Source organism: Nymphalis io, chromosome 22 (genome assembly GCF_905147045.1).
Source record: "Nymphalis io chromosome 22, ilAglIoxx1.1, whole genome shotgun sequence".
Taxonomy (NCBI): Eukaryota; Metazoa; Arthropoda; class Insecta; order Lepidoptera; family Nymphalidae; genus Nymphalis; species Nymphalis io.
Genome location: NC_065909.1, coordinates 5740811 through 5753637, shown reverse-complemented (window position 1 = coordinate 5753637; position 12827 = coordinate 5740811). Strand labels below are relative to the sequence as shown.

The 12827-nt window shown below is 32.3% G+C and overlaps 2 protein-coding genes across 2 annotated transcripts; one reads left to right on the top strand and one right to left on the bottom strand.

Moving 5' to 3' along the window:
* Positions 1-1136: 1136 nt before the first annotated feature.
* LOC126777192 (vesicular inhibitory amino acid transporter) lies at positions 1137-4300 on the bottom strand. Its single transcript, XM_050500160.1, has 4 exons — positions 3787-4300; positions 2964-3123; positions 2755-2884; positions 1137-2675 (listed from the first exon to the last, which is right to left on the bottom strand). Exons 1-4 carry the CDS (start codon positions 3923-3925, stop codon positions 1491-1493), a joined length of 1614 nt encoding a protein of 537 aa, XP_050356117.1. The 5' UTR covers positions 3926-4300; the 3' UTR covers positions 1137-1490.
* A 1014-nt stretch (positions 4301-5314) lies between these two features.
* On the top strand, positions 5315-12727 carry LOC126777215 (uncharacterized). The gene is made up of 10 exons (XM_050500198.1): positions 5315-5440; positions 6310-6480; positions 6940-7017; positions 8213-8354; positions 8622-8853; positions 9479-9668; positions 10097-10196; positions 10974-11099; positions 11730-11854; positions 12254-12727. Exons 1-10 carry the CDS (start codon positions 5375-5377, stop codon positions 12425-12427), a joined length of 1404 nt encoding a protein of 467 aa, XP_050356155.1. The 5' UTR covers positions 5315-5374; the 3' UTR covers positions 12428-12727.
* The last annotated feature ends 100 nt before the right edge of the window (positions 12728-12827 follow it).

The window sequence follows — 12827 nt, the reverse complement described above, 5'->3', positions numbered from 1 at the left end:
TTATTGTCACAGATAATTAATACATTTTATTGACAATTTTATTTGAATTGTATATTTTTAAATACTGTAATATCAATTCCATTCATAGATATTTTAGTTGATATTTATAACATTTTATTTTTATAGGAAGACTTTTATGTGATAGCAATGCATACAGGGCTACTTAATTATTTTATCGCAGTCATACATATATAAATTGGAATCGTTATCAATAGCTCAATCTAACAATATTATTATTTAAAGATAATGTTGATTTGATAAGATTACAAATCTGACAACACAGGCACTAAAATATTGAATTGTATGTAATATTTATGGTTGAATTATAAAATATATTAATATATTTTTAAACACAATTGATGTAATAAAATTTATTTAACTTAGCTTTTATTTTGTAATTAATATATTGAGATGTATTTATTGTAATATATGTATATACTAAATAAAAATATGCTTTTAATATATTTGTGATTATTTCTTGGAATACACATCGGAGTAAAAATTAAGGCCTTGATTATTGTTTTTTTTTTTTAAATATTACATAGAATATTGCGTAAAACTTCACAATATTAGTCATGACCATGTAAGTACTACATACACCTATTTAAGTCTAAAATATATAATTAACAACAATAAGACATTATTAAAAATTTAATATAAATATTGTATGCTATACTAGTGTTGTCACGAATAATCCTTTGTAAGCGCAATTTAATATAATTCGCCTTTAATTGTAAATCTTTATTTTTCCATTGGAATTTCCGTGGAATTATCCATTACAACAAAAAAATTGTCGAAAAATTTGTATTGAATGACGTAATAACGAATCTAACATCTATGTCTACGTCAGCCCGAATTAAGTCAACTTGGGCTTTTATTAAAATGTATAACAAATGGATTTGTTTTGATAATCTATAATTGTGTAATAAATATACTCCACAAAGGTTTTAATCTACGTTAACTAACACAAATGATATTTTATTGACTGAGTTTAATATCATAAGCAAACAAAATATCTGCTATCACAACAACAAGTATGAACATTTTGAGTAGTTATTTTTTTAAATACTTTATTATCATCGCACATAATATTAGTAAATGATTTTCATTCTATCTTATATAATTAGTGAATATACTTATAAATTACATTTGAATATGGAAGACTTCGTTGTCGAAGAATTTCAAAACGTAAATTCTATGTGGAAGACATTGGATCCTTTAAATATATTGTAAATATAATTTTAACCAACTAATATACGTATATACATAAATGTATATTATTATTATTGGAAGACATTTTGAACATCGTAACGTAACAGCTAGTATCTTCTTAACATCTAAAAGGGCTAAAATACCAATACAATCAATCACATCCGACTAGAATTTGGCGTTTAAAAGTTTTAAGATATATCGCATCCGTGAATAACATACACGAAATAAATGCGTAAATCTAAAAATAGTTCAACAATCATCTAAAACACTACATAAACTTAGAACGGCAAGCCGATTTTAAAAGCTTTGACAAGGGCAGACCCCGAGTCCCACATACCAATTATACCGAACAATACCCCGAGCGATATGATGAAGTAATCGTAAGCGATAGTTGCAGTTTCCAATTGATTGCCTTTCAGTTTAAGGTGGAAGTAAGCCGGCCATATGAAACTTAACATAGTTCCAGTGAAGCTGCCAATAAAACCCATAAGGATAGCAAAATGGGGAATGAATATAGCCATTAGAATCGTGAACATGATAACTCCTAATCTCCAAGCCAGTCCCCAAACTTTCAATTCTCCATCTAAAGCATAAATGGGTGGGAAAATTGTTTTAGGCTTGCCTCTGAACAAAACTTTTTCCATCAAATCACATGCCGCGTAATACGGCAATGGGTAGCTCAATACTGCTTTCACTACCAAAAAGAAGTTTACCAGCCCTTTAAATCCAGCAGAACGTAGGTTATTTGTTATAACCTGCTGCGTGTCATTTTGGAAGGTTAAGAAACAAAGATATCCGAAGATAGATTTAAAAGCCGCTGCAGCTATATGTGACCAATTCAACATCCATTCAAAACGGGAACGATCTTCCATGTTACCTTCTAGCGTGGGCAAGAAAATTTGTGAAGTATACGAAAATACAATAACACCCAAACTGATGGGGAAGGTTTCAAAATCTAATGACCATTTGACTTTTGACCAACCCCAGTCACCAATATAAAGAATGCAGTAACCAAGAACAATCGCGTTGATAATAAGATGGCTCATGGTACACCAGAAAGATAACATACTGACACTTTTCAGTGACTTCAAAAAAGCAAGTGGTAGTAAGAATATTCCGATTAACATCATCCAAGAACGGGTATCAATCGAACCATCAGGAAAAGTACCGATCATTAAATCACCACATACAACGACGTACAGAATACAAGTCATGAGGAGCTCGATAATTTGAGCAAGGTTAACAATTTTTGCGCCGTATTTCCTTCCAAAGCACTCCTTAGCAATGCTAACGTAAGAATCGCGGACACGCACACGCTGACCGGAAACTGGGTCATCTTCGTACAGGCATTCCACCAGAATCTTACCTGTATAACAGCAGATGTGAGCAATTCCAATCATGGCAGCTATTGCCCAATATCCACCTTGTAAAACTGCAAACGGCAACGACACCACGAACATACCCTATAAAGATATAGTAAAGTTATATTTAAAATTGCATTTTAATATTTCTTTTTTAACAAAAATATTTATATTAATATACCTGGATTGCGTTGGTGACGTTCCATGCGGCTTGAAACTCATTAATCTTTGCACCTGGCTTACCACCTCCTTCTTCAAATCCTCCTTCTTCAGATGAAGCGTAAAAATCAACACTTTGCATGCTTTGAGTCCTGAAACAAAGGCGAGATCCAGTTGAACTGATACTCAATATACCTTTTAATTTTTGCTAATATATTTACAAAAGTATACCTCGGTGCTCCATCCTGCTGAGGGTAAGTGTTCTGGTAGCTGGTAAAAGAATCTTCAGCCTGTAGTTCTCCACTCAAGAATGGATTAGTTGGATTAGTTGATTGGTATGTTGGTGAAGTGGTCTCGTTCATGGTCGACAGTTCGCAGCTCTCTCCCATGTCTGATAACAAATAAAGATGGTCACTTATATTAAAAACATTGTACCCAGATACACATCTAACAACTATTATATGCTTTAATTCAGGAACATAGTTAAGGTTTAGGAATTAAGTTAAGTTAACTTTAATCTATGTCGATGTAATGAACTTTAAACTTTAATTTAAATGATCGCACTTTACGTGTAACTAGGGTGGGCGGCAAGGTTACCCTTTATTTTATGAATTACATAATATACTTTTTTTAGGTTATTTCAATTTTATTTGTAACATGAAAACGATATTTATTGCATTGATAAAAAAAACTACCAAGATTTTTGTACTTATTTGAGTCATAAGTGTCTTGGAATTATTTTTTATTCTATCTGGGATTCTAGGCTAGGCTATTATTTATCGAAATTAATCTATTTCATTTATTTGACAACTTTATATGCAATTATAGCAATTGTTTAAATAATAAAAGACTATTCTAGAAATATATTGTCTCTGCTTACTAATGAGGACTATTTGAAATTCGTATTTCCGTTTATTAATTGTAAAGAGATAGATAAATGTTATAATTTAATAAATTTTAAATGAATAATTTTTTATTTAGTTATTAAAAAGTATTGTCGTAAAAATGTTGCAATTAAAATTAATCATTATCTAAAATAAAAAATAAATCTTACCCATATTTGCAAATCGAACATTTTGAGGAGGACGCGACGGAGGTCCAGGCTTTTCAGGCACTTGCTGCCTAACAGTCTGCATTGCCACATCCAATACATTTTTGAGCGGCGGTATCTTGATACGCCCGAGGTTGAGCATTTTTATTTTTTTAATTAGATGCACTTTATTAAACCTCCTTTGCTAATACTTTTTCGAATCAATATAATCAATATTCGAATTTTAAAACTATGTCAAAATTGACGCAACAGGAAGACATCGATTTGTAATACTTATTTAATCTTAATTCTATAATGGAAGACTTCTTTACACTAAGCTATATAAATATTTTTACATTATTGTTTTACCGTGCCGTCGATTTGATCAGCCATTTTTGTGATATTAGATTCCTTCCCCATAATTAAACATTTTATATGTTTTGTGACTTGCTATTGGCACTTTTGTAACTTGTACGTTATTTAAAAGTAAATGGGGTGGTTTAGACCATTTTTAAATGATTTTCTTTATTGTAATGGCTCGCACAGTTTGACTCGTTTGGGACTGAAATCGACGCGAACGAGGTGCGCGGTACCACGATCGATACGCGGCCAAACTTGGCACAACATTGTTCCCATAATACGGGTATACGATGTCTGAAATGAATTAGATGAACATTATGAGATATTTTATTAAAATTTCCTTGTTATATATGTGTGTAGATAGATAACAATAAAAGATCGTAATTTCAAGAAGGAATATTTAATTATATATTTTTTTAGGTCTAAAAAAAAGTGACTTCATGTTATTTTCTAAGGATTGTTTTAGATTGTTCATGGGATAGTATATTAAAGTTAAATTTAAATCGTTTTGTAATAAAATCGAAAAGTCTAAATAAGTAATTCAATCTCATATAATTGTTTTATTTATTTATTGTTATTGTAATTATGTAAAATTTACAGTTCAATATCAAATAAGTTGTTAATTACTTATAACACTTCAGGCTATCAGTTTACCCGTACCTATTAAACATAAGTTTTGCGTGTAAAGTAAAGTAGCAACCTGTAAATGTTCCTAAGGTTAAACTAATGTAGCCGGCTGGGCTAAGGCCTCTTCTCTCTTTTGAGGAGAAAGTTTGGAGCTCATTCCACCACGCTGCTCCAATGCGGGCTTTTATTTTAACGGGATAGTATATATAAAAGAACTTATGACCATCCTGAAGGTTTATAGTAAATATTTGTGAAAGAATTTTTGAAATTGGATGAATAACTTTCGGCACAACTTACTAACTTTACCTCTTTAGTTATAATATAGAATAATATTAAAAATATAAAGATACAATAGTAAAATTACGGTTTATAGTAAGATTATTTAGAGCTACAATGCTACGTATTTTTAAATATATAAAGTATTTATAGACCCAGCATCATTAATTATTATAAAAAAAGCTATTCAAAATTATATATTTACATTCTGGTTATAAAGAAAGAAATATCGCACGTAGATATTTTAGCAAACGCATAAAATTGTAAGTTTTCTTAATTGGTCGTTAGGAAATAAAATAATCGGTTTTTACACAGATATTTTTTTAGTTATATGTTTGTTTAAAACGATATGTGCCTACGTACTGTGCGGCTTGTATTTATTTTACTTTTATCACAATGTTTTACCGGAATTTTAGTAAGTATTCTAAATTATTATTCAATATGTTCGATTTTCGTTTTAATTAGGTATATATTAAATGAATTCTAATATTATAAATGCGAAACCAACTCCATCTGTTTTTTATGCTTCCACGGTTAAACCATTGGACCGATTTTAATGAAATTTGGTATGAAGCAAGCGTGAACCCCAAGAAATGATAAAGGCTACTTTCTTTACCTGATCCCTGTCCCCCCATCCCCTATAGCATGAGCGAAGCCATGGGTGAAAACTAGTTTAAAATAAAAGTATGCACCTATAGTTTATCCTAGTATTATTAACATACTTTAACTACTAATAATAAAATGTCCTCCGCACCGTTTTGGCCACGGCGGCCAATATTAAGAGAGATTAGCTAACTGCGCGGGACATATTATAGTGCACAAATGTGTGCGCAAACACAAATGCAGAGTGCTTACTACTCCCTAACTCTACAAAGGGACTGCAATCCGACACGACCGGAAACAGTTCAGGCGCAGGACCAACGTGCAGCTTTACTTGCTTTTCGAGGCATGGCAGTGTACACGCTTCCAACTTCCAGAGGCCCGGAGTCTGGAAGTTACTGATAATTGTCGGCAGAAAAACTCAATAATCAATAAATATATATTTATTATAGTTTTGTCTATTTCCCAGCATTCTATAATAAGAGTTTAAATACAATGAAAAATATATATAAAACCTTTTTTATTTGTATCTACTTTAAGTTGGTAAACATATACTAATGGATCTATCCAGTATGTTAAATTATGCGTTCGGAGTTATAATATGTTTTTTCTAGTTTTATCTACGACTTGCTTTTGACTATATATCTTATAGACAACTTTTAATAAAATGAAATTTGTTTCTAGAATGCCTACGACATACGAAGACATCCGTGTTGTCAAGAACCGAGCGAGAATATCACCCTGGCTATGATCATCGACGCTTACGAGATTTACGGCCATGATCCCACTGACAAACTGGACCATTTGGCTCATTATCAGATAGAGATGATGAAGATTAAGAGAGCTCCTGATCAGGTATGAAAACATTGTACCTCTCCCAGAAATCCTGATGGCTATATGAATTTTAGGAAAAAGCAATATCATTAAAATAAAACTGAAGTACTGCTACAATTAAAAAATAAATTTACATATTATTTATATCTAATACACTAAGTAAGTATCTGCATTTTGGAAGCTTTGAATTATTACAAAATACATATAGGTAAGAGAATAAATACAAAATGTCTGAGCTAAATTAATTATTATTTGGCTTTATTAATTACTAGCTAACAGCAAGTATGCGTTGCAATAGCTCCTAAACATTTTAGTAAACATTTCTCGATATGTCTTACGCAGTACCTATTTAATTTGGCGGCGTAATAGCAGAAACGTACATGTCCCAACAATAATTGTAAAAGTTTTTAACTCAATCGCAAAACAAAAACATGAGATACAAGCAAAAAAAAACATTTTGTCAAAATATGTTTCTTTCAGTTCATAATCAATGAACATGTACATATTGCAACGGATCATCTCGCGAGGTTTATTACCATGCACATTAAGGAATTAAAGGTAATTTCTTTTTGAGTAACTATAATGCGTCTCTTACCGTTTTACTGTGTTCAGTTTTCGTATTTTACTTTTTAAATATGGAACTCTTTTTATATGTATCCTGTATGTCTTCATTGTTGATTGCTTGATAATGAAATTAAATGTTGTCGATGGAGGTATTTTGAAAAATATCTTGAAGTATTTTTTCTTAATATTATTATAATTATGTCGAGCAGAATTAGTTTAATATTAAATATAACATTGGGAATTTATGAAAAAATATATTATGTACTTATTATTAAATGACCTAAATGTGTATAAAAGCTGTGTACATTTACGCAGACATACATTTAAGGAGACAAATCAAGACCTAAATTGGCTTAGCGTGTTCGCGTAGCGATATCGCTTCGTTGACCATTGTTTGGTGAAATCGCTACCTGTCTGGGCCAAGCAACATGGACCGATACCAACATTTTTGCTTAATCATGATATTAATCAACACAATTATTTGCCTTATTGGAAAAACCGACAAGTTGCGTTATTTAATTATTAAAGAAGCAAATATAATGAAATAAATACTCCAGATATTGCCGTGTTTTGACAATTAATGCAAAAATGTTTTTTTTTTATAGAATAGGAAGGTGGGCGAGCATATGAGCCACCTGATAGTAAGTGGTCACCAACGCCCATAGACATTGGCATTGTAAGAAATGTTAACCATCGCTTACATCACCAATGCGCCACCAACCTTGGGACCTAAGATTTAATGTCCTTTGTGTATGTAATTACACTGGTCCACTCACTCTTCAAACCGGAACACAACAACACCATGTACTGCTGTTTTGCGGTAGAATATCTGATGAGTGGGTAGTACCTACCCAGACGAGCTTGCACAAAGCCCTACCACCAGTAAATGTCAATAACCTACGCCAAGTCTTGTGCCACCAAAGCGTTAGTTACAACCCCAATTTTTCTATTGTTGAGAAAGCCTTCTTGTTACGAAAAGAATTAATCGCATGTGATGATGAGACATACATTGAGACATGTCTCAGAAATTCCAAGTGTTTCTCGAAAAGTGCGAGTTTCTTTACCCTTACCTACTATATACATATGTAGAAAATACCTTTAATTTCGATTAATTAATTAATAACTTCTGTACTTGTGCTTAGGTTTTCTTATTTACACCAGAAACCTGGTTGAATATTTATCCGTACAGGTATTATTAATCGCTTTGGACGATACAATAGACAATATGTTGACGATGTACGACAATCACAATGCTATCAAAACAGAAAGGGTTGCCACGTATAACTCTGGAGTTGGAGGAGCTGTACCCTCGGAATTTTATCTAAGTCAAGGTAAAATATTAAGTTCGTGTATTAAGGAAAATTTTAGAACACTAATATGAGTGAGTTTTTTACGTTTTCGCGTCTTAACGTCTTAATTGATTATAATGAAATTTTGCATACGTTGTCAGGGGTATACAAAAGAACATAGGGTACCTAACACTAGGGGTGTACACCCTCACACGCAGGTGGAAATAGCAGCTCGTAAATATCCTGTGGTGGAAAATCTTTTTCAGTTTCTTTTTTTAAGATTTTTATAAATATTATGTATGTTTACAGAATTTTACTGTGGCAAGAACGTGTATATATTTATATCCGAGCTATACAGCGATATATATAACATCGGCAAAGGTATCACGCCCCACTGTAGGGGTCGTGGCTTTCATTTCTTGGGCTTTGTCCACTTCATGGACGATAACAAGTATTTCCTCGAGGAAGATCCAAGTGTCGCGTTTGAAATGGACAATTACATACATGGACTGGAATGTCACCTTGGCATTTGTATATTTAGGTATGTAAAATGATATTTTAAGTTATACCTACTCTTCAAGTCTGAAAATTTTGTTTGATTATTCTGATTTTTTGTAGAGATAAAATCTAACGAAGACGAATTTTATAGATATAATTGCTTCATTTTTTTTTTATATTTGGACCGATTTCGCCTTGAATTGCAAGATTTGTTATAAATAAATTCACCTTATATTTAAGCTTCTACATTGTGTTGTGTTTATTTACTTATAGTTGTTATTTCTCTTAATTTTTTGTTTGCTTTGTATTATTTACACACTATACTCTCTTTTTTACTTAAGCTTTACTGGAAGAGAATTCCTTTTGGTATTATGTGTAACTTTACGTAATAAGAAAAAAATACTATTATATAATAAGTATAGTTTCGTTTTTTACTAAATCACGCCAAAACTGCTGAACGGATTCGAATAATACTTTGCATGTAACGTGTAGTAAGTTTTTAATTAGGACTTTTTTATTTATTTCCACTTTATCTTTAATATATTTATTTACACTAAAATGTGAATAAATACGATTAAACTCTACAAATAATTTATTTAAATGGGACAGTTAAAAGTACAAATTGATTATCATAACATACATGATAATATTATTATTCTAATATACAGATTTCCATTTAAAAAGAGCCTTCAGCACGTCAGGGACGTGTCAACGCTTCCAAAGGCGATAGTCAAATGCGGTCTCGTGATGTACAAACTACCGCCATTAACTGCTGTTTCGTGTATCATCACTTCGGGCTCATTTATATTAGACTTTAATATTCAAGGCATACGCTTTAGACATTATGATTACATGTTGGTATGTATGTCATGTTTTTTAGTTTTTTATAATATCTAAGATCAATCGGGTCAGTTAGTGGTAAATAGAAATAGATATTGGAAAATAGTATTGGAAAAATAATGGAGAAAAAGTTAACGGGGTCGTATTATACGAGGGAAAGGGAGGAAAATGGAAGGAAAGGTATGGTTACTTGGTACCATTGCAATTGAAAACTATTTTAAATTATACCACATCCGGAAAATCCTTTCAAACTATAATTAGTAATAAAAGCCTTACATGATAATCTTGAAATGATAAGGTCAGTGTTTTTTCTTATTTAATATTCACCCTTCATTCTGCGGACTTTTGGACCTCCCTCGTAAATATTTGAAGCTAATTAGTATGTTTTGAGTCGGTTCTATATCATCACGGCACTCCATTAAATAAAACTAAGTCTTGTTTTGTAGTTTTTACCAAACGGACACTCATATTACACGAAAGAGAAGTTCACACCGTTAGTGTGTGACCATCACGTGTGCGAATGGAACAACACTAACTTTTATGGAGGTAAAAAATTTGGAGCATAATTTTAAAATAATAGATTAAATTATAATCAACAGTTCATTTAATTAAAAACAACTATTTTGAAAATGGTAATATTATTTTAAATTGATATTTGTCTTAAAATAAGCCGAAATGGTCAAGTAGATAGAATGTGTGAATCTTAACGACAAGTCACTGATTAAAATCCGGGTATGCACTACGAGTATTAACGTGATAGATTAAAGAGTTTTTAATTCATCTAATGTGGAGGATAATATAGTTAATACACAAATATGCAACTAGACGTGCTAGCCATCTAATACTGCCTAAAACTAAAACTAAGAGTGGAAAAAAGATGATTATTTTTGAGGGAGCAAAACTTTATAACAATTTACCTAAACAAGTAAAAACTCTAACAAATTTTTCTATGTTTAAATCTCGACTTTATAACCATATTCTGTGTAACGATTCTCTGTTAAATTAATTAATTGAAACTGTTATCTCATCTGCTCTGCTGATCCGAACGAATTGTTATATTTATAAGTTAGATATAAGTTCTCATGTAAATGACGTTGTCGTAATGAGAATAGAGTTCTATAAACTGAATACTCTTTATTGATCATATCAAGTCAAATTATTTACTCAAATTGAGTATATAGGATACAGTACTTTTGAATCGTCAAGCGCTAACTTTATTTACGTCCTAACCGTTAATGTTTGTACAGTAACGCATCATAAACAAGAAGCCTAATAAAGCACTGAATACGCTAATTTATATTATATGGTGCGGAAACATTTCAGGTCCGTTTATTATCCCTGGAGATCCTGGCACCGGATTGTCCCCTATACCCCCATTCATCGAACAGACGACAGAAGCGTACCATCTATCCACCGAGCCTCCAGGACATGATTTTGCAAATATAACTTGTAAGACTCATATTAATGACGTTTTTCAGATTTTTCTATACAGTAAATGAATCTATTTTTTTTAAATGTAAAATTATCAGGCGCGGATTCAGCTCTCAAAAAAGGTTGTGGTCATAGCCACCTGAAAATCAGCCAAGTGCTAGTCTGACTACGGAATCACTTATAATGTCATTGCATACATTGCATTCCTACAAAGGAGCTTAAAAAGTGCATGACCCCTGGGGCATGCTTGGGCAAGGCAGGGGTCAAGACACCTGCCTTGCCCAAGCTTTGCCCGCATGGAATTATAGGCACTTCTATCGAGCTCAGTGTCTAGAGTAGGGCTGTGGACAACGGTGGATCCGCGCCTGGCTACTATCAATGACCTTTATTAAAAAGCTAAATACATTTTTAATGAGTTTTTAGATGGATATTAGATATACTAAAAATATTTGTTGTTCAAGTGTAGGCCTACCACTAAATTATAATTATTGTTCTACCGTTATAATGATATTAATTTTTTATCCAGTTCAAAGGGTCAGTAAGCCAGATAGAGAATTTATGGCTATTATCATTTGAAAGCAATAATTAATGTCGCAGTAGAAGCTGACAAATGTGACCAGTAAAATAAAAGGCGTGTTCTTATGATAGATTCATTGGAGGGTTGCTGGTTCATGTTTCCGCCCAACTACGGCTCCATAGCCGGCGTCAGCTATCTCGACCCGCTCACCGTCAACGAGTACAGATACACGTGCTCAGGTGCAGGGAACAATAAGGTGATTTCATATTTTATATATGTAGTAAATAATAATGTCCTCCAGATCGTTTAAGACATTAACTTTTTATTGATCCGACCTGGGATTAGAACCCAGGACCGGGTCCAATGCCTTATATCTTGCTACTAGATCAACGAGGCAGCCAATGTATTAATATATAGTATATTATGCATACAGAGTGTTCTTTTGTACCTAACTGGAAGACTTGGAAAGATGTTAAGCAAAATGACAATACAAAAATAAATTAAAATGTCTCGATACTTGGGAAAAGCGTCCTCTCAGTTTTAAGCTAGATACAGATTTTGGTGGATTTACGCAGTTAAAGACGTATCGTATACTTTTTTTTTATTTCAGTACAGCTTGTTGCACACATAATTAAAAAATAAATTATACCACCAGGGTCTATATTGGTATCCTCAATGGATGGGAGCGCCCCCTCACCATCCGTATCCAAGATCAGGGGATTCCCCTTCAGATCTGAGTGCAGGCGTTCCAGGTGCATTTTACCCGCATTTGCAAGGAGAACTACCATCAGAGCTAAATTTACCAGCACGAAAAGTTGGAAACGATTAAATATTTTCGAAAAATATGTTTTTTATTAACAATTTATCGATATAGTATTTCTTACTTTGAAATGTATCGAATTATATTAGATTAGTTAATCTGATGAAATGTATTCAAATTTCGATATGGTATACAGGTTTCGAGGAATGTAGCTGATGTTGTCAAATTCAAAAGCACCGCTTTCTTTATTCAAGTAGTCTGTTTATAATTATTTTTACATAGTCACATTAAATGTAAAGCTAACACCACACTGGTTCTAAATGTACATTATACTGACAACTTGTGTATATCATTATATGCGATTTGGTATATACTATACTCAGACCTAAAACATCGTATGCGTAAAAACAATACTTTTTTTACTACATAGAAATGCACTAATTAAAACTTAGCTAGTAACTTAAATATA

Coding starts and splice junctions, on each gene's coding strand:
- LOC126777215 (XM_050500198.1), top strand. CDS start 5,375: ATGTGCCTACGTACTGTGCGGCTTGTATTTATTTTACTTTTATCACAA. Junction 8,355..8,621: donor GGAATTTTATCTAAGTCAAG/GTAAAATATTAA, acceptor GTATGTTTACAG/AATTTTACTGTGGCAAGAAC. Junction 8,854..9,478: donor CTTGGCATTTGTATATTTAG/GTATGTAAAATG, acceptor TCTAATATACAG/ATTTCCATTTAAAAAGAGCC.
- LOC126777192 (XM_050500160.1), bottom strand. CDS start 3,925: ATGCTCAACCTCGGGCGTATCAAGATACCGCCGCTCAAAAATGTATTG. Junction 3,124..3,786: donor TGTTCGATTTGCAAATATGG/GTAAGATTTATT, acceptor ATTTGTTATCAG/ACATGGGAGAGAGCTGCGAA. Junction 2,676..2,754: donor ACGTCACCAACGCAATCCAG/GTATATTAATAT, acceptor ATATCTTTATAG/GGTATGTTCGTGGTGTCGTT.